This window comes from Balaenoptera borealis (genome assembly GCF_965194805.1).
Source record: "Balaenoptera borealis genome assembly, chromosome: 13".
Taxonomy (NCBI): Eukaryota; Metazoa; Chordata; class Mammalia; order Artiodactyla; family Balaenopteridae; genus Balaenoptera; species Balaenoptera borealis.
Window position 1 is genome coordinate 6353487 of NC_138870.1, and position 20062 is coordinate 6373548.

Sequence of the window (20062 nt, forward strand, 5' to 3'; positions counted from 1 at the left end):
ATCTTTTATAGGGTTTTTACAAAGATTCAATGCGTTGCTTTATGTACCAAGCACAGTAAAAGTATTTGTTGTCAGGACTAATATCTTCAAAAGCAGCATTAAGATGCTCAAGGAGGGAAGGGTCCAGATTCCTGTGGCCCCCCGTGGCAGGAGGGAGAGAACAGGTATTCCTGGCAACACCAAGAAGGAGATTTCTGGTGACTGGATGAAGGCAAGGTCCCAGGGCCAGACAGGCCTTGGGGACATAGCCCCGGTCACGCAGACAGTTCCTGACATGCGGTCCGTATGAAACTGTGTCTGTGTCTGTTTCTGAAGGATTTCATAACCACATGGAGACAAGCCTGGCCTAAACACAAACATCAACAAGTCCACAGCAACGGTAATCATTCTGGGCTGTGGGATTTGCCCCAAGGGCAGAGCTGGAAGGTGCTGAGAGAAAGAAGAAGGGAGAGAACTGGAGAGGGAGGGAAGAAAGCTAGGGGAAACTGCTAACAACCCCCAGGGCTCAACCTCTTCCCCAGGAGGGTCACCAATCCTCTCAACGCTGGACCCGAGGGCAGCCTGAAAGGGCTCAGGTTTACCCCAGCGGTGCCCGCCCTGTGTGTGTGTGTGTGTGTGTGTGCGCGTGTGTGTGTCTGTCTTCGCCCCCCCCACCCTTCCTCCCACCCCCTCCTCTGATTTTTGTTCCCCTCCGCCCTCCCCTCAGGGCGGGGGGCTCCGAAGGCTATGGCATCTTCTTCCCTGGCTGGGGAAGCTGCTGCAGAAGAAGACGGAAGGTGGAGAGGGGGTGAGGGGGGAAGGAACTGCGGGCAGGGTTCCAGGCTGCCGAGAGTGGGAGCAGGGCTCAGGGAAAGGGAGCAGGGTCTCTCTTCTTGGGAAAGCCTTCCCTGCCAACTCCAGCTCTTGGGGACGGTCCTCTCCCCTGAAGAACTCCACCGTGTACTGTCTTTGCTACACATTACGCTTTGAGTCAATTCAACACACTTGAGTATCTACTATGTGTCAGACACTGTACAAACAAGAGAGGAATAAAACACAATCTCTGCTCTCAAAGTCTTCAATCTATCTGGGAATAAGTGAAGCTCCAGAGGGCGCAAAACTAAGTGTTTTGGTAATTCTGCCCAAGAACAAGGAGCATTCGATTAAGGACAGACACAACAGAGCATGAGATAACATTTTTAAATGGTGAGAAAGTCCCTTTTCAATTATCTGCAAAGATGAAGTCTCCATTTGATGTCAGTACATCTTTAAGCTCTCTGACACTACCTAAGCTTCCTTCTTTCTTCTAACCTTTTCTTCTACTTTTTTAATAGAGGTATAATTGACATATAACATTATGTTAGTTTCAAGTGTACAACATAATAAGCCTCCTTCTCAACAGAGAGTGAGCCAGCCTCCGACCTTCTGCAGCCAACTGCGTCCAGCTGGAAATTAGTGATGTTATTGTGTTTCTGTTGTGGTTTATTTTTGTAGTTATTTTCTATTTATTGGTGTGTTGGTTTTCCATTGATAATAATGATACAGTATTTCCTTTTAAAATAAATTTAAGTTTAAAAAGTGAACAACTTAGCAAAAACATTCAGCAAGTAACAGTGTAAATAGTAAATGGCAATTTACTATTTATCATGAAACAGGTAAGCAGGGGTACTCAAGATCATGATCACGGTACTAAAATAACTGAAATTGTGAGATCCTTTGGTCAGAGGAACCCAGAAAAGAAGCAATCAGCATCTAAGCCTTTGTGACTACATCTCTTCTCCCAACTAGACATCAAACTCCCCGCACCTCCTCCCTTTGGGGAGGCCTAATCCACACATTAGCATGTTCATTCACTCAGAAAATGGAAAGGAAATTCAACCCAGCTCATAGGAAGGGTAAAAATCGTGGAAAATTAAAGCAAAATGTGGCAAGTGCGAGAGCCAACTCGGGCCCGTGGCAAAGAGGAAAACCCGATGCAAGAAGCAAGCCCACACCATTCCTACAAAGACCTGGGGAAGTGATGGCACTTCTTTCTAGGACATTCTGCAGCCTGTGAAGTATCTTCACCCGTGGAAGGGGCTGCTCCAGGGCTCAGATGAGAAGACTGGCCCAGCGTGGCTAAGAAACCTGCACAAAGGCCACGCCCGTGACCCCTGCTTGTCGCCCTCTGCGCTCCACATTTCTTCCCTCTACCTTCTGCCGCCCCAGAAGTCCAGGTGACAGCAGGAGATAACTCCCACCCAGAGCCACTGGTCTTCCAAATGTTCTGCCAGCACAGCCCTGCTCCCAGGCCCTGGCCCGAGTCGGTCTGAACGCGTCCCCTCCAGCTGCACCCGGAGCGCAGGACATAGCAACACACACAGCGCCATCTGCGGATGGGCAGTGTGGGCAGAGCTCCAGCGGCAAACCGCGCCCAGGCCAGGGCCCCGGGCTTCAGCTCCGAAGCCTTTGGTGGTTCCCCAGTCTGCACTTGACAAAGAAAACACAACCCGACAGCACACCCTCCAAATCCCACTCCTTCTGACTTCCCGATCCTGAAAAGGTGCTAAACCCCGCAGGCGCTCTCCCAGGCCTGGGAAACCTCCACCCTCCAAGGGCCGGTGGATGAGTGAAGCCCCCGGGGCTGGAGGAGCTCAGAGAGGAGGGCAGCCGTCCACAGGCAGCTATCTCCCACCTCTCGACACCTGACGGCGAGCCACCCCCAGCGGAAACACGACGAGACGGTTACAAGAACACCAGCGGTCACCTAGCCCAGGCCCACGGCCCGGTCCCACGACGGCAGAACAGCTGGCCGTCACGGGTGGGAGGCAGCAGAGGGACTCCCAAACCAGCGATGCCCGAGGGACCATGATCGCATTCTAGAAGACGTGGGGACGGACCCAGAGTCCCCCCAGGAGCCCCACGCAGCACACGTCCATTTCCATGAACCTTTCGGGGCAGATTCACACACTCTGGCCTCAGCCAACCTCCTGGGCGAGGAGGAGGGACAAGGGCGAGGGCGGGCGGGGTTTCTACCGTGCACCGTCTGCTTCAGAAGACAGTGACATGCATGGCTGGCGAACGGCTGACAATCCTGCCAGCTCTCCTTCCCTTTGCTCCCGCTGTCCCCTCGGCCTGTCCTCCCTGAAGTCCCGATGCACAGAACAGGGGAGGCAGGGAGCACATCGGGGGCCCTGTCGCTTTTGTTTGTGGCCTGGATGTAAACGGGCGCATTATCTCCCCTGGGCAAAGGCCACGGCCCTACTCAGACTCGCCACGCACTCACCCCTTGCTCATCCAGAAAAGTCGGGCTTCTCAGCAGTACACAGAGCGAGGAGCTGCCTGTCCCCGACGCCAGGGCAGGCAGGGCCAGGAGACCCTCAGGAGCGGGGACCACGCGCCCAGGTCACAGTGTTCCTTGCAGAACCCTTCACGGAAGTCCTTAAAACACCAACTTGCTTAATTCCAACATTCAAACTAGGGACAATTTTAGTGGAAGAACTCATAGGATAGGCAACAGAAAATCACCACCAAAATCAAATGCAAAATTAAACGTGATGGGCCAATTCTAAGTTTTCCCATTAATATTCTTCTACTCCTCACCCACTTCCTCTGCCCTCAGCAAGTACGCCCTGGCAGCCAGGTGCTAACAGCTCCCAAAGGCTGAAGGGAAAGACACGTAAGAACGATTTTAAATTGAGAAAATTGTCTTTCTCAGTGCAACTTCTGAGAACACTGAGAAAACAGTCTGCAGCGAAGAGAGGGGGACACGTAAGGCTGGTGGCCCAGAACCATCCTCAGCATCGATCAAGCACCGGACATAACCAACGGTGTCCCCAGACCTCAAAGGCTCCAAGAAAGACCTCACCACATACAACACCCAGGTCCGCTAAGCCTTCCGAACCTGCACCCTCCTCCCCGGCGTCCCAGCTGGCAGAGGGCGAATCTTCCCTGGAGCGCTGATAAACGTAGCAGACACAGCACACTCAGGTCTGCTGGGCCCCAAGCATCTGGGGGCAGGGAGAGGGAAGGTGATTCAGTCTAGAGCTTCAGGGCAGGAGTGGAACTTCTCCCGGTCACCCAGGCCACGGGTCACTCTCCCAGCGCTCTCTTCCCACCTCTGTAACTGCACTTTTAGACCTGACCGCGTGACTCCCTGTGGTCACGTCTGCTTCGCCTAGCAGACTAGAGGCCTCAGCCCCACCTCGGAGGTGAACGTCTGCTAAAGGGAGAGGCAGGAGAGGGGAGGCCAGAGACGGAGCCCGGCGGGTCCTCTCTGGCAGCTGCTTCCCTTTTGGGCATCGTTACAGCTGAAGTGACTAGCCAAGCAGTCCCTGGCTGACAAAGACCTTGAATTTATCAAACGACCAGTGGAGAAAGGCCTTCTTTCTCCACGCTTGTCTCGGAGACCGAAATATCTAGCACTGCCGCGAAGAGGGATGGTTAGCAGGATAGGGGCCGACTGTTCCCCGACCCTCTCTTCACCAGACACAGAGGCTGATGTAAATGAGAGGAGCAGGAGTGACACACAAAATACTGAACCACCAGTAGAGCCCAGCGTTAAGTCAGAACAGGCACCAGCCACGGACCCCCGACAGTCATACGCGGAGGCCCAGACACCAGGCTGCCGCCAGGAAGATGACAGCTCAGCTGCAAGCAAGATGCACCTACCAGAAGGAGGTCATCTCCCGCATGACTTACTCATCTGCACAGACTCTCTGCAATCAGGGTCTCATCTGCTGAAGATGTAACTAACAGCGGGAGCTTGTACAAGTCACATCCTCTCGACTGCGGTTCCCACCCTCTTACGGAATTGAGAGAAACTCCAAGCCCTTCCAGCTCACGTATCACATGACCCCATTTCCGGGTACCTCACAGATTGCCCCTGGTAACAGAAAACCGGCAAAACACAAGCAGGCCAAGGGGTGCCCAGGCCGGAAGCCCTCAGCAGGTCAACCACTGATGCCTGCCCTCTGCTACCACAGGGGGGAATGGGATAATCAAAGCCCAGAACCTCCTTCCAGCCCCTTTTGAGGAATCCTAGGACTGCTAGAAGCTCACTGATCAATGAAAGACACCTGGACGTAAAGGACTTGAGGAACAGCCAGCCCCCAGCTCCTTCTACCTCTGTTTAAACCCTTGGCCCGCTTTTCACCAGAGCCATTTCTTTGATAACCTGGGCAGCGTTTGTCTGCATGGCAGGGGGACCATGTAGGCCAAACACCACCCTGCAGAGTCGCTGTAAGAAGGGAGGGGGGACAGGAGGTAGGAGACCCAGTTTCCAGGCACAGCCCTGTTCCCCAGCAGCCTGGCAAGAGACCTCTGTTCCTACATCAAGGGGACGAGAGCTGGCCCAACCATCCCAGTGGGGACACCACGAGCATAAAATTAGAATATTGAATGTTAATTTTTTTTCTTTTTTATAATTGAAGATTAGTTAATTTACAATGCTGTATTAGTTTCAAGTGTACAGCACAGTGATTCAGTTATACATATAGATATATTCTTTGTCAGATTCTTTTCCCTTATAGGTTATCACAAGATATTGAGTATAGTTCCCTGTGCTCTACAGTAGGTCCCTGTTGTTTACCCATTTTATATATAGTACTATGTATATGTTAATCCCGAACTCATTTATCTCCCCCTCCATCCCCTTTGGTAACCATAAGTTTGTCTTCTATGTCTGTGAGTCTATTTCTGTTTTGTAAACAAGTTCACCTGTATCATTTTTTTAGATTGCACATATAAGTGATATCACATATTTGTCTTTCTCTGTCTTTCTTACTTCGCTTAATATGATCATCTCTAGGTCCACCCATGTTGCTGCAAATGGCATTATTTCATTCTTTTTTACGGTTGAGTAGTATTTCATTGTATATATGTACCACACCTTCCTTATCCGTTCATTTGTCGATGGACCTTTAGGTTGTTTCCATACCTTGGCTATTGTAAATAGTGCTGCTGTGAACAATGGGGTGCATGTATCTTTTCGAATTATAGTTTTCTCTGGATATATGCCCATGAGTGGGACTGCTGGATCATACGGTAGTTCTGGTTTTAGTTTTTTAAGGCACCTCCATACTGTTCATGAATGTTAATTTTTTAATCACAAACTCTGAAAAAGGAAATTGATATTCACCCAGGTTTGGGGGACTTGACTTGCCCTCCTTGCTTCTCTCTGAATCCCCACCCCCAGGCTGCCTGGAGGCCTCTCCTGGGAGATCGGGTCCACCCAGCTCTGCTCTGCTCTGCTCAGCTGTGCGGTCCCGGTCCCGAGGGCAGGGGCTGCTGGAGCTGTCTTTGTTGTGTTCTCTGAAGTTCCCTCGGTGCAGGAAAGAGGCGGGGGAGACGCCCTGGGCTCCAGCACACGGCTTCCGAGTGGGGCAAGTGGGACAGGAACACATCCAAAGGCAGGGGGAAAGCATCGTGTTTTCCCCAGTCATCAGTGCAAGTCAACAGCTGCGGGACCGCCAGGCACCCCCGTGAGGGGAGGGCGCGGCAGCACCAACAGGAAACAGGATGGACTGGCGCGTGATTAGATGCCGCGTTCCCGGCACTCCCTATAGCCTTCCTTAAGAGTGCAAACCCCTGTCCCCTTCCTGAGGAGGAAACAGACTAATCTTAGGATGGCGTCAGCAGGGGTGTGGGAACCTCCAGCCCGTAGAAATACACCACTCCCCTCACTCCAGCGCCCAACAGCCTGCTTGGGGCCTGAGGCAGAGCGAGGGACAGGAAGACCTCCACGGGACGCTGTCGCCCTAGAAAAGCAAGTAGCACGGTTTTCCTAAGGATTAGGGACTCTCTTACATCCTAGTTTTCCCAGCAAAGCAAGATTATACATGTAAGAGAGAAGACAGTGCGGGTCTGGGTGTCTATAATCTGCAGGGCTGCAAACTGATACCGTAAAAGGAGAAATGGGGGGTGGGATGGGGAGGATGGGGGGGAGGGAGATGCAGGAGGGAAGAGAAATGGGAACATATTGTATATGTATAACTGATTCACTTTGTTGTGGAGCAGAGGCTAACACACCATTGTAAGGCAATTATACTTCAATAAAGATGTTTAAAAAAAAATAAAATAAAATAAAATAAAATGGGAAAAAAAAAAAAAAGGAGAAATGGTCACCCGGGCTGGCCTGGTCCTTTGGGGAGGCCACCGCAGCCTTCAGGAGAGAAAAAGGCCCAGACTGGTGGTGGTCACTGCTCTACGCCCACCCGTGCCCCTGTAACGGAGGACAAAGCAAAGGCGCCCCTAAAGCAGTCCCCTTTTCTAGATCAATATCTCCAGGCCCCTGCAGAGAACCTCTGTGAATTCTGGGGAAGGAAAAATAGGAAACTGCTCTCAAGGGCTTGTCACTTCTCCCTGGGATGGCAAAGCCCCCAGAAGGTCTCCGCCGGGGTTGAAATCCCAGCTGGATCACTCGGCAGATGTCACCGTGGCAGAGTCGCTAGCCTCTCCCAGCCTGTCTCCTCCTCTCCTCGAAAAGATGGGACTCACACCCGCCTTGCGGGATATTCACGGAGACTCAAAGAGGATGCACAGGTGGAAGCAAGATCCCACGTTATGAGACGTACAGAAGGCACTCAGGAGAGACAGTTTCCTTCCTTAAAGCCACAGACCACATCACACAGAGCAATTTCCCAAAGCTGCCCTACCACTGTCCGAGGGCTTAGGAGGACGGAGGTGCCCATCAGCTGTTTAATCCGACGTATGAAAACTCTTCCCTGAAAAGGGGTGATGACAAAGGTCAAGAAACAGTGGGCTCTGGTCTGAAGAGAGTGAGGCAGCGTTTGATTTTCCCAGCCCGCCAGCTTCTCCCCTAAATGAGCCCCACTGGGAGGTCACAAGGTCCCACACCTCAGAGGTCCCCTAGACGACTCCTCTTGAGCCGGCACAGTAATCTGGGTTGACGTGTCAGGCGTCAGGGCTACAGGGTGAAGGGTCAGGTGTCAGAGTCATCCTTTGCCTTGGCGGAGGGGGTCTCCTCTCCGCAGAGAGAGAGGAGTTTGGTCATTCCTGGGGTCCCACCCGACACCAGGTCAGAGAGGAGAGTTCTGCCTCCTGAATGAAGCTGTGGGCTTCCAGGACCTCCCAGCTGGCACTGTGCCCCTTCTACGCCTGACTCTGCCAAAAGCAGCCCACGGAGCTGCCGGAGACGCAGGACCGTGTGCTGATTAAAGGCAGCTCCTGCTACGGGTCCTCTGGCGCCCTAATCCCAGGAGGCCAGCGCCGAGCAGGGGCCGCCTGGTCTCCCCGTCGATACCCCCTCTCCACTCCCAGTTGGGAACGTTGGCTGCTCACAGAGATGAAGTTTGGGGCCACGCCTGCTGGAGTTTCCGGGCCTGCAGGCTGGGAGACGGTCTTTACCGCCAAGTCCACAAGCAGGCCCTCCAGGCCCAAGTGCGTCACATGCTCCAGGCTCTGGGGCTCGCTCCTGGCTCTGGATTCCCCCTGGTGCCATCTGAGTCTCTGCCTCTGTCCCTCGGGCTCAGTCTCACTCAGGGTAGGAGGTCTGGGAGCGCTCGGGAGGAGGTGAGTCACAGGAGGCCTTGTTCAGCCCACCCACTCTACAGCCTGTCTGGAGGCTCGAGGCTGGGTAAGTCCCTCAACTGCTTTCATTAGCCTCCCATTCAGCACTGATGCTCAACTCCCGACAGGGGGCCCTCATTTATCCGAACTGGCAGTGAGGATGCAGGAGTCTCTGTCATCCACAGACACCTACGGTGAGGTCTGTTTTTTTTTAATTTTTTTTGGCCACGCCACGTGGCATATGAGATCTTACTTCCCCGACCAGGGATCAAACCCTCGCCCCCTGCAGTGGAAGCGCAGAGTCTTAACCACTGGAGCGCCAGGGAAGTCCCTCCAGTGAGGTCTTCAGATGAAATTCTAATCAAATGACCAAACGTAAGAAAACAGAGCCAACTGTGGTTTAGTCATCCAATAAATACTGAATAGTCTTTAAAATATGAACATGGACCTTGTCAATACATGGCAATACGTACACAAAATGAAAAGTGAAACACCAAACGGAAAGTACACATCAGTTCTCCTCCTGTCTAAAGCACGGCCAGATACCAACTAGGGTCGAAATGAACTCCACGATACTCAATCAAGTAGAGTTTGGTGGCTGCAAAGTTCTTTCAGTCTGTAAGGTTAAGTGAATATTCTTCATGGGTGTCTGATAGAAACCCATTTCCTCTCCGTTTGTCTTCAAATCAAAGTGAAACTAGAGCCTAAGAGGCGGTCCAGCCCGGAAGAGTGGGGACAGCCGCGCAGGTGGGGCCGCTGCACCTGCTCTCCAAACAGCCGCCAGGTGAAGCCGAGCAACGTCCCCGGCCCCGTGAGGCGCCAGTTCCAGGCTGCTGCTCACGGCCAGAGGCTGAGCATCCTGACGCACAGAAGAACGGTTCAGACCCCAACAGGCCCCGAGAAAGCTGTTCAGACCCTCAGGGTCTCCAGCTCGAACCAGGGTTTAGCACCAACATGGCATGTGGGCTTGGGGGGGGGGGCGAGAGATGGAGCAGATCATGGGACACTGCCCTGAAGGAGGTGACAATTCATTCGCAACCCTGTTGGGTGGCAACTAGGTGCTCTTTATCATTCGGGGAGCGACTAGGTAAACAAGCGCTCATCGGTTAGAAAAAAGGGATTAGATGCACGTGCACTATGTGAATGGTCCGAAAAATACAGTGCTGGGAGGAAAAAGAAAGAAGCAGAATGCGTTGTAAAACAGAGCTCCTCTATGTAAATCAAGAACGCATACAGTTCCGAGAAACTATCACCACCAAGAGGAGCCTAAGGAGACATGACACTGAATATAATGTGGGATCTGGGCTGGGATCCTGGAGGAGAAAAAGAGAGAAGGTAAACACTAAGGAAATCTGAACAGAGCAGGGATTTTCCTTAATGACAGTGTATCAATATCGGCTCATTAATTGTGACAAATGTACCATATTAATAACAGAGGAAACTGGGTGTGTGGGACAGGGGAGCTCTCTGTCCAATTTTTCTGTAAATTTAAAACTGTTCTAAACAATAACGTCTATTTTTTTAATGAAAAAAAATTGCATACAGTGAAAATGACACTATGCATTTCCCAGAAACACGAGGCATTGGAATGATTGCCTGTGGAAGGAGCAGGCAGTGAAGAGTGAAGGGCAGGGGGTATTTTAAAAAGTCACAAGAAAGACCTTTGCAGACCAATGATAATAATGCACCATGACTGAGCACTGTAATTAACTCAACTCTGCATCAGAGGTGCCAAAGCAAATAAGAATAATTAATTTTTAGAAAAGAGAAAGAAAAAAAAAAAAACACTGTAAGATAGTAGGTCACGATGGCTACCTGAGTGGTGGAAGCCCTGATGACAGAAGGGACTTGGGGAAGGCTGAGTAGCTTGGAAAGGCCCCAAGAAAGAACAGTTAAGTCAGCCTTGAAGCCCGGGGTAGGGGCCAGGAAGGAGGTGCTTTGGGTGGGTACACAACAGGAACAACAGTCCAGGACACACTCCACAGCCCCACCTAACACTAGTCAGTCCTAAGAGCTACCTCTGGGCCCTCCTAATTCCCAGCCAAAGCCAGGAAAATCCAATAGCAACCAAAATGAAACACGCTGGAGGGCTGCAAAGACGGTGGCGATACTAGCAGCAGTAGTAGGAGTTAAAGGACAGTTACATTGGATTTCAGATTAGCAACAAACAATTTTTTAGTACAAGTATGCCCCCAATATTGCATGGGACACACTTAAGCTAAAAAAATTATTTGCTGTTAATCTGAATTCAAATTTAACTAGGCATCTTGAGTTTTTATTTGCTAAATCTGGCAACTCTCAATAATAACAATGCAGTAACACTCATTGTTACTATTCTAGATACTTTACTTGGTTGTCTTATCTCATCTTCACCACAAACCAATGAAGAATGTATTGTTACTCCCTTTTTACAGACAAGGAAACTGTGATTCAAAAGGATCGAGTCACTTGCCCAAGGTCGTGAGGCTGGCAGATGCCAGGCCTGGGATGTGAACATCTGGACTCAGACTCCAGAGTCCAGCTCTGGAGCAGGTTGCTGTCTCCCAACTCGGCAGCCACACGAGGCCCAGGCCTCCGCTCCCTGAGCCTCCTTGACTCCCTGACACCCAGAGAAGGTGCAGCCTCCCACGGTGGTGGTGTCAAGAGCTCCTTGTATGGCCCTCCAAACACACCGCTACCTAAAGACACCTTCCCACCAGACCCCAATCAGAGGCACCAAGCAAGCTCTGGGTTTCCAAAAGTCAAAGTCAGCACTCCCACAGCAAGGGAGCCCCGAGTAGCCCTAAAAGGGCACAATGTCCCTACAGTGGCGCAAAGAATAATGAGAGAAGGGGCTCCTGGTTTAAGAGTCTGAATGAGCAGCAAAGGTCCGCACCAGGGGTCTGAGCCGGGCCACATAAAAAATGGATGAATGACCTCTGGGGGTCCCTTCCAGTTTGGGGATGGCATTAATGGGAATCTCACAAAACAGGTTTCTGATGAGAATGTCACCCCACCCCTCAGCATGACACCCTCTTCAATAATCATAACGAGTATTTATTGAGCACCTACTGCGTACCAGACATTGTGCTAGATGTTTTCATTGCCCCTTCTAATGAGGGGGCATATAAAACTACAATCCTGCAGGACGTCTATTATTTTGCAGATGAGGAACCTGAGATTCACGGACATCACTTATTTATTCATCTAGCACTGGTTAAGCTCCTACTATGCGCCAGACTCTGTCCTAAGTGCTAGGGATACAGCAGTGAACCAAACAAGACCCCTGCCTTCATGGAGCCAGTAGGGTCACAGATTAAAAAATAAACAAATCTACCAGGTTATTTCAGGTGCTAAGTATGACGAAGCAAAGTGAAGCAGAGTCAAGGAACAGAATGATAGGGCTGGGGGTACTTTACCTAAGACGGTTAAGGAAGAGGTCTGGAAGGAGGTAACATTCGAGCAGAAGTCTGTACTGAGGGCCTGAGCATGCACAGGTCTGAAGAAGGGCGCCCAAGGCAGAGGGGACAACCAGTGCGAAGGCCCTGAAGTAACAGAGACCAACACACAACCCAAATAAGGCCCATGGGCTGGAGCCAGCACGGGAGGGTGGGAGGGGTAGGAGATGAGTTTGGAGGCGATGGTGAGGCAGATCATCTTTAAAGGATCGTATGGTGTGAAGAAATGCATGGAGAAGTGAGTGACAAAATGGATGCATGTACGGACGAATACGTAGACAAATGGATTTCCAAAGGCCGGCTACTGATCAGAGGTCAGAATACATATAGCTCACAAGTAGATAAAACATATCTGATGTTCAGTTCCCAAATAACCAACTCCCTGAAGGCCCTAGGCAAGCACATTCTTTTTTTTTTTTTTTTTTGGCTGCGCAGCTTGCAGGATCTTAGTTCCCTGACCAGGGATCAAACTCATGCCCTCAGCAGTGAAAAACGTGGAGTCCTAACCATTGGACCGCCAGGGAATTCCCACACATTCCTTAATAATGTAATTCTTCTATACAGGAATTTTAATCCAAAATTCAACAGGCAAACCGGGTCTTCATTCGAAGGAAACCATTACAAAGGCCAGAGGATGGCGAGCCAGCAAGAAATGTCTTGTCTTCTGTCTCTAACTAAGCCAACTTCCACAGAGCAGATGGGCACCCCACCACCAGCACCGGGGATCCCAAAACTCTTCCTCAAATCCTTGAGCAAGAAAATCTGGTTTGCCCACCAGAAAAAAAAAAAAAAAAAAACAATGCCAAACGCCAGAGCAAAACCAAGGCTTCCTGCAGGAGCCCAGCCTGCTCAGCCATCCCACCCCGTACCCTCTGCACCTGCCCGACCTCACCTCCAAGTCCTTCTCCAGCTCCAGCCCGGCCTCCACCAGGTTGTGCTCAAACTCCTCCCGTTGCTCCTTCCTCTCCTCCTCCAGGGCGTCGAACGGCCCCAGCTCAATGTCACCGGCAGCCCCCGCGTCGGGGTCCTTGCCCGTCTCGCCATTGGAGACGATCGCCAGCGAGTGGCCAGGGGAGCCGTGGCCGGGGTGCGCCCCGCGTTTCCGGTAGTGGTAGACGAGCACGTAGTCGACCTTCCTCTGGTTGTCGTGGAACTGCATGCGGCTCAGACGGGGCTCCCAGGACAGCGGCTCGCTGGCTTCCAGATAGTTGTTGATGACCTGGCCGGAGAGAACAGGACACGGGCGGCGGGGTCCAGTGAGGGAGGGGCGAGAGGCGCGGGAGGCTGACCTTGCGCTCTGGACCCCCGGGAGGGGGCTTGGAAGCCAGGCCCTCCCGGACCCAAGGAAAGGACAGAGGGGCCCCAGTTCATCGGCCACGACGGGCCCGCGGCGCCTCCACCCTCTACCCGGGCCCAGCCCGGGCCCCGGCCGCCCGCCGCTGCGGCGCCCACGCACACGTGCACGCTCCGGTACCCGGATGCGCGGGCGCCGCGAGCGCCCGCCCCGCCTCCCTTCGCGCCCCGAGCCCTACGCCCGCTCCCGCCCGTGCGCACAATCCCGCACTCGGCCTTCCTGCGGACGCGCCCGCACACACTGTGCACACGCGCGTCACCCGAGTGCGCTCTGACACGCGGGCCCCCCGCACACACCACGACACCCCCTCCTCCTTGCAGATGTGCGGCCCTCCTGCAAACACGCAATACTCACCGGCAGGTTCTCTGGATCCATTGGAACAAAGGCCGATTTCTAGCCGCCTGGCCCACCCCTGCCCCCACCCCTCGGGGATTCACTGTACACTCTGCCCCTCACAGCCCCACCTCCTCCTCCTCCTCCCCCTCCTCCCCCTCCTCCCTCTCCTCCTCCTCCTCCTCCTCCCTCTCCTCCTCCTCCCCCTCCTCCCTCTCCTCCTCCTCCCCCTCCTCCCTCTCCTACTCCTCCTCCTCCTCTCCCTCCTCCTCCTCCTCCTCCTCTCCAGCCACTGGCGAGGACCCTGCCAGAGACGGCGGCGGTCCACTCCTGTCTGCTCCCCGAGGTGGGACGTTGAGAGAGGAGGAGGAGAAAGCACGAGGCAGAGTGGGGGGAGGGACCTGCCTCCCCCCCTTGGGTGTTTCCCTGTTTATTACCGCTTTGATACCCAGCTGCCTCTGCAGCCCCCTGAGAGGTCACCTGGGCAACCAGATGAAGCGCCAGGCACAGGAGAGAGCCTCGGAGCCGCCCCAGCAGAGGTCTGGTTCCTCCGACCTGAGGGAGGGGAGCCGGGGAGTCTGCAGACCAACAGGCGGGGCCCCCTGGCCTTTCACACGCCCGCCTTCCGGGTCCTCCTCTGACCAGAGGGCCCCGGCGCTGCTGGGACAGCGTGTCACCATGACTCGGAGAGACAGGAGAGGAAAAGGTCCTAACAGAAACCCCTCCCCCGACACCTGCCTCCCAGGTGGAGGAACCCCCAGTCCACAGGCCTCCTGGGGACCCCCGCACAGGCCGACCCATCCGCCTACCCCAGTACTCGCAGAGCTGTTTGGGGAGCTCCCTCCACCGGACACCTGGCTGGAACGTCGGGTGAGACCGCCCTGGAGACCCCGAACTCCGGGACCCGGCACCTGGAGGCATTGCTGTCCGTGTTTGGGGCCCTGGCCCCCTCTGACCACTGCCGGGGGGCACAGACGGCGTGGCGAGCCAGGGAGCAGGGGGATATCTGTGTGAGGCAAGGACAAAGGGGGACAGCAGCTTCAGGGGATGGGAAACCCGGGGACCCGGAGAAACTGAGGCACTGAGGCGGGGACACCAGGGCGACCCTAAGACGGCGGCCACGTCTCCCCACAGCTGTCCCCTCACCCCGGTCATTCCTCACAGGCTTAGTTGGCCAGGTTCACGCTGGCCGCAGGGCTGGGGGTGTCCCCATCTCCCTCTCTCTCTCTCTCTCTCTCTCACACACACACACACACACACACACACACACACACACACACACGGAGCCACCAGCAGGAACTCCTCCCGATGACGGCTGTCATAATCTCTTATGATTCCCAGACGAGAGGAGAGGGGTGGCACCCAGGGGGCAGGGTGGGCGGGGCACTGCCTGGAGAGCCAGCCTGAATTAATGCCAAAGGCTTAGCCTTCAGGGTCCCTCCTGAGGCAGCAAGACCAGCGGGCACCCTGGCAGCCCTCACACCCCTCGAGGAGACAGCGAGGACAGACCGAGAGTAGGTGCAGGGCAGGGGCAACCTCTGACCAAAGGGCCGCCACCTCCAGGGCCCTTGAAGGGTCCCCATGCCCCTGCTGCCCCCTGGCCCCCCCAGAGCAGCCCTTCAGGGCACCTGGGCTGACACCTCAGCTCTGTCACGGGCTGGCTCTGAGGCCTCTGAGCCTGTTTCTTCAACTGTAAAATAAGGAGAATCCCAAACTTGTAGGATGGAGTGAGAGTGAGAATGAGAGGTACACATGCAAAGCACCCGGACAGTCACTAGACTACAGGTATGCAATAAAAAAGTGGTTATTATCATTGTTCGTATGTTTTCATTTTAAACTCCACGTGAGCAGAAATCACACCTTATACATCCAGCTCAGCCCTTAGCCCCTGCCAAATGAATGAATGAATGAATGAACGAACGAACGAATGTGGAAAAGGCAGCTCTTCCTGGTCTCTTGAAACAGAGCCTCTGGTCAGTTACCGGGTTGTGGAGCAGCCCGCTATGTGCCCAGCTCTCTGCCAGGCAGTTTCGGGATAACTGGGACATCGGGTCCCTGTGCTTAAGAAATGTATCATCTCTTTGTGAAGATACCGCTGATGTGCAGGAAACGCAATTATGACAAGCAAGTAAAGATTCCATAATTTGTTTCTAGAGTGTGGGCTCTGGTCTATACTGAGGGAGACCAGAAAGGTGGAAAGTCAAAGTGGCTTCAGGAGGAATTAAACCTGAAGCTGGGTCTTGAAGCATCTGGAAGGCAGGGGACAGAACACAGAGGGGCAGGAGTGGGCAATCGTGCTGGTGGTGTGACGGGGGTTGGGGGGCCTCCAGCTCGGGGTATCAGGGACGGGCTTCCTTCCTTGGTCCCCAGTCTTGCTAATCCATCTCCCCTTGTGCCTTTCTGCCCAGGGCAGAACTGAGAACAGGCCTCTACACCCCAGGGAAGGCCTGGAAACCTCCGTGTGCATGTCTAAACAGCCGGAGACCATCCTGATGCCTACCTGGGCAGGCGATAACAGGGGATGCTCAGTCAACGTCCACCTTTCCTCAACAGCAATTCACATTCACACAACTGTGAGTTGGGGAGCTCAGATTCAGAGTCAGCCTAAAGCTTTTGTCAAACCACTGACCGGGAGCCACCATCCCCTAAAGGTGCCACCTGGGGTTTGAGGCTGGCCTCCAGGGCTCTGCTGGCCATCCTGGCTGGCCCCTCCGCTTGCCCTCTGACACGTGGATCACGGCTGCCTGGGGCCATGTTCTCACGCCCACCTTCTCCCCACAACCAATGATTAGAGCACAGCATATGGTTCCGCCATTCCAGCTCCAGAAAGACATTCCAGGCAATAATGACATTCCAGAGAGCTCTCTTAGCAATACCGACTCCTCTTTGATTTTCCTTTCACGTCATTCCCTTGGCTCTCAGCACAAGCTGCCTTGAGCAAGAGATCCGTGGGTGTTTGTGGCTTAGCTACCCTCCTGGGCTCTGGGGGTGTGATATTGTGACTTATTATAAGAAACAGACAATTTGGTCTTCATTCTGTTGCTTGTACAGAGCTCCTAAAACCCTTAGAACTCCCTAAAGGTGGAGAACATCAAGGTGTCTTTTGTTATGTTAATGAGGTGACTTTTGGAAAGCCCCTCTGTAACCTAAGGAAGGGGGCTGGTTGCCAGGGGAATCAACCTTGTGATGAGAGGGTGGAACTTTCAGTCCCCCCTCCCCCTTCCGCCCCCTGACCTCCTGGGAGGGGAGGGGGCTGGAGATTGAGCTCAGTCACCACAAGTGACCAGAGATTTAATCAATTGTGCCTATGTCATGAAGCCCCCAAAAGGATGTAATCAATCATGCCCATGGAATGAAGCCCCAAAAGGAGGGGGTTCGTTGAGCTTCCAGGTTGGGGAACACGTGGCGATGTGGGGAGAATAGCACACCCAGAGGACATGGAACTCCAGGCCCCTTCCCACATACCTTGTCCTCTCCATCTCTTACCATGTGGATCTTCCTGAGTTGTATCCTTTTGTAACAAACCAGTAGTCTAGTAAGTATCAACAAAATGTTTCTCTGAGTTCTGTGAGCCACTCTAGCAAATTAATTGAACCCAAGGAGGGGGTCATAGGAACCTCCATCTACAGCCAGTGGATCTCAAGCACAGGTGACAACCTGGACTTGCAATTGGCATCTGAAGGAGGTATGGGGTAGGGAGTAGTCTTGTAGGACTGAGCCTTTAACCTGTGCAATGCGATGCTGTCTCCAGCTAGACAGTGTCAGAAATGAGTTGAATTGTAGGACACCCAGCTGGTGTTGCAGAACTGCTTGTGGGGAAAAACCCCACACACTGGAACTGGAATCAGAATGGTAGGGTGCCATGAGGGCGAGGCATAGCTTACCGTCTCTGGATCAACTAGATGCATTTTCACAAGGCCTGGACCTGGGGCCTCCTCTCTACACTCAGCTCTCTTCCTGGGAACTCGCATCCATGCCAATGACTTTAATTATCACCTCTATGACGATGACTCTCAAAATTTAACCTTTAACAATGACTCTTCTCTAGCCACCAGACCCATACACCCCACTGCCCACCTGGCATCTCTGCTTGGATGTTTCAGAGGCCCCTCAAAGTCAACACGTCCAAAACCAAACTTACGACCTTCTCCACAACATGACACTTTTTCAGTATCCCCACCGCTATGAATGCCACCACCATCGCTCAGTCCACAAACCAGAAATCTGAAGGCAGCCCTGATAGCCTTCATCCCTCACACCCCAGATCCGATCTGTGATCGATCCTATGAATTTCACCCCTGAAACACCTCCTAAATCCATCTGTTTTCCACCACGTCCATGACCACCTCAGTCTAGTCCAACTTATCGTCCTTGCTCACCTGTCTTACTCCACACTCTCCCAACACCCCCCCACTTCCATCCTTGCTCCCCGCCACTGTTCCCCACAAGGGGGTCCTTTCAAAATGTCAATCAGGCCATGACGCCTATTGTGTGGAGACTTCTGGTGCTTCCCACGTTCTTGGGCTGTGAGACCCTGTGGAATTCGGCCTGTTCACGTCTCTGCCTCATCTGTCCCGTGTCCTGGTGGAGCTCTGAGTTCCAGCCGTACTGTTCTCCTCTCAGTCTCTCTGACACATCACAGTGCCTCCCTGCCAGGATCTTGCATCGATTCCTCCTGCTGGCTGGAACATGCTTCTTCCTCTAGCTCTAGGCCACCTGCAGTTTTGGTCCTTAGGAACCCAGAAAACCCAAACGCAGCACATTCTTGTTTCAGAAAGCTACTAATCAAGGTGAGACGGGAATATTCAGATACTACAAGCAGAGCTAATCTCCTTCCACCCCAGACATGACTGAGATGCTACAAGCTGAGCTGGTGCAGAGGGAGGTGTAGGCGGAGGTGTAGGGCCACACAGACAAACGTCAAGTTGGCCAAGGAAGGCCTCTGAGCTTCAGGCAGTGGACCCCACTGGTCAGCAGGGAGCCGTAGAGGGTGGGACTCAAGTAGCAGCCTTGACTGTCTGGTGTCACTGAGGGAAGATAACCCACTGGTGACAACCCATGACTGTCCAGTCTAAGGGACTCCTTCTATATCCCAAACCTTCGCTCAGCTCCCCAAATGACCACCCCAACTGATCACCCCATATGTGAGTAGCCCATCTTCCAATTGTCTGGACCTTCATAAGCCTCCAGGAGCATTAGGGTGGCGGGAGAGGACAGCCCTCCACACCTTGTCCAAGTGTGACCAGATGGAAATGACCAGAGGCCTCCGCTGAGCATGGACAGCGTGGCCCCACCTGGGCAGGAGCGCGTCCGCACATCCACATCTGCCCCCCAGTCCCTCCTCCTCCTCCACCCTGAGAGGGATCCCTCAAGATGAGACCTCACTTTACTCCACCCTCCCTCTCAAAGCCCTTCAAAGGGTCCCATTGCCTGAGTATAAAGTCTTTACCATGAACTGAAAGGTGGGACATGTATTCTCCAACCTTGTTCCTGCCCTGCTTCCTACCCCTCATCTCCTTGAAACTTGCGTTTTTCTGAATATTCTGATTTGCTCCATCTGTGGAGACGCTGAAGGCCAGTGGAGCCACAGGGGCGCTTGATTAGGGGGGGCTGCCCTTTTGCGGGGCGGGAGGAAATGAAGGGAAGGAGGGCCATCCTGGTCTTGGCTTGCGGTTTGGAGGCACCTGCAGCCTGTCCAAGTGGTGGTCCAAGGCCACGGTGGACAGTCATTGTCAGACCGAGAATAAAAAATTAATAAATGCCAGACTGTGATTTGGGACTACACGGGGGTAGCCCAGACCACCTGAGAAGCACGAGGGTCGACCTCGCCACGTGCCCCCACCCCATGACCCCCCCAGGAGCGGCCACCAGCACCCTGCCCCACACCAAGCCAGGACGACCCTGGGTGCCTAGTCCTGGCATGGCCACAGTTCTGTAAAAATACTGTCTTTTCTCTGAGCTTAGTTTTTCCTCCCATCATTGGGGGGAGGGGGTCATTTTGTTTCTTTCCTCATAGGGGAGAGTGATGATAGAACAAGAGAAAAGATTAAAATTCCTTAGAAGCATGTGAGCTACAGAAAATGTGAGGATTGTTAACGAGTCCCACTTTGGGGCTGCAGTGTCTGCCCTTCCATCCATCTCTGCCCACCCACACTTCTCTGCTCCACTCCCCCCTGCCCCCGTCTGCTGGTTACTATGTGCTTCCTGTTGGATTCCTGGATGAGACAGGAGAAGCCCCTGCTGTCCACCCCCATCACTACAGGGGAGCTGGTTTCCTTACTCATCTGGGACCACCACACACTTCTTTACCCTGGAGAGCCAGGTATTTCCAGGATGAACTCCACCCCTCCTAGTTGGATCTAAGCTCCATCACCCAGTTGGCCTGCAGGCACCTCAGGTTGTGCTACGGAGGCAGACGGAGAAGGAGCAGGATTGGAGATTTTGAGAGAAA

General features: G+C 53.4%; 1 protein-coding gene and 1 long non-coding RNA gene across 9 annotated transcripts in view; one reads left to right on the top strand and one right to left on the bottom strand.

The window, feature by feature from the left end:
• Positions 1–20062, bottom strand: part of ANO2 (anoctamin 2) — a 350657-nt gene that overhangs the window by 317813 nt on the left and 12782 nt on the right. For 4 of the 8 annotated variants that reach the window (XM_082349769.1, XM_082349771.1, XM_082349768.1 and 1 more), the window contains exons 2-3: positions 14421–14617; positions 12817–13143 (exon numbers count right to left, since the gene is read on the bottom strand). The exons of 2 other annotated variants lie outside the window; for them this stretch is intronic. In XM_082349769.1, coding sequence (XP_082205895.1) covers positions 12817–13143; positions 14421–14617 — 524 coding nt within the window. Of the gene's footprint in view, positions 1–12816; positions 13144–13632; positions 13696–14420; positions 14618–20062 lie in introns of those variants that run through there. 2 more of the 8 variants (XM_082349773.1, XM_082349772.1) reach the window with 2 other exon arrangements.
• LOC309609022 overlaps positions 1–20062 on the top strand; it is a 447877-nt gene that overhangs the window by 263813 nt on the left and 164002 nt on the right. The gene's annotated exons all lie outside the window — the stretch shown is intronic.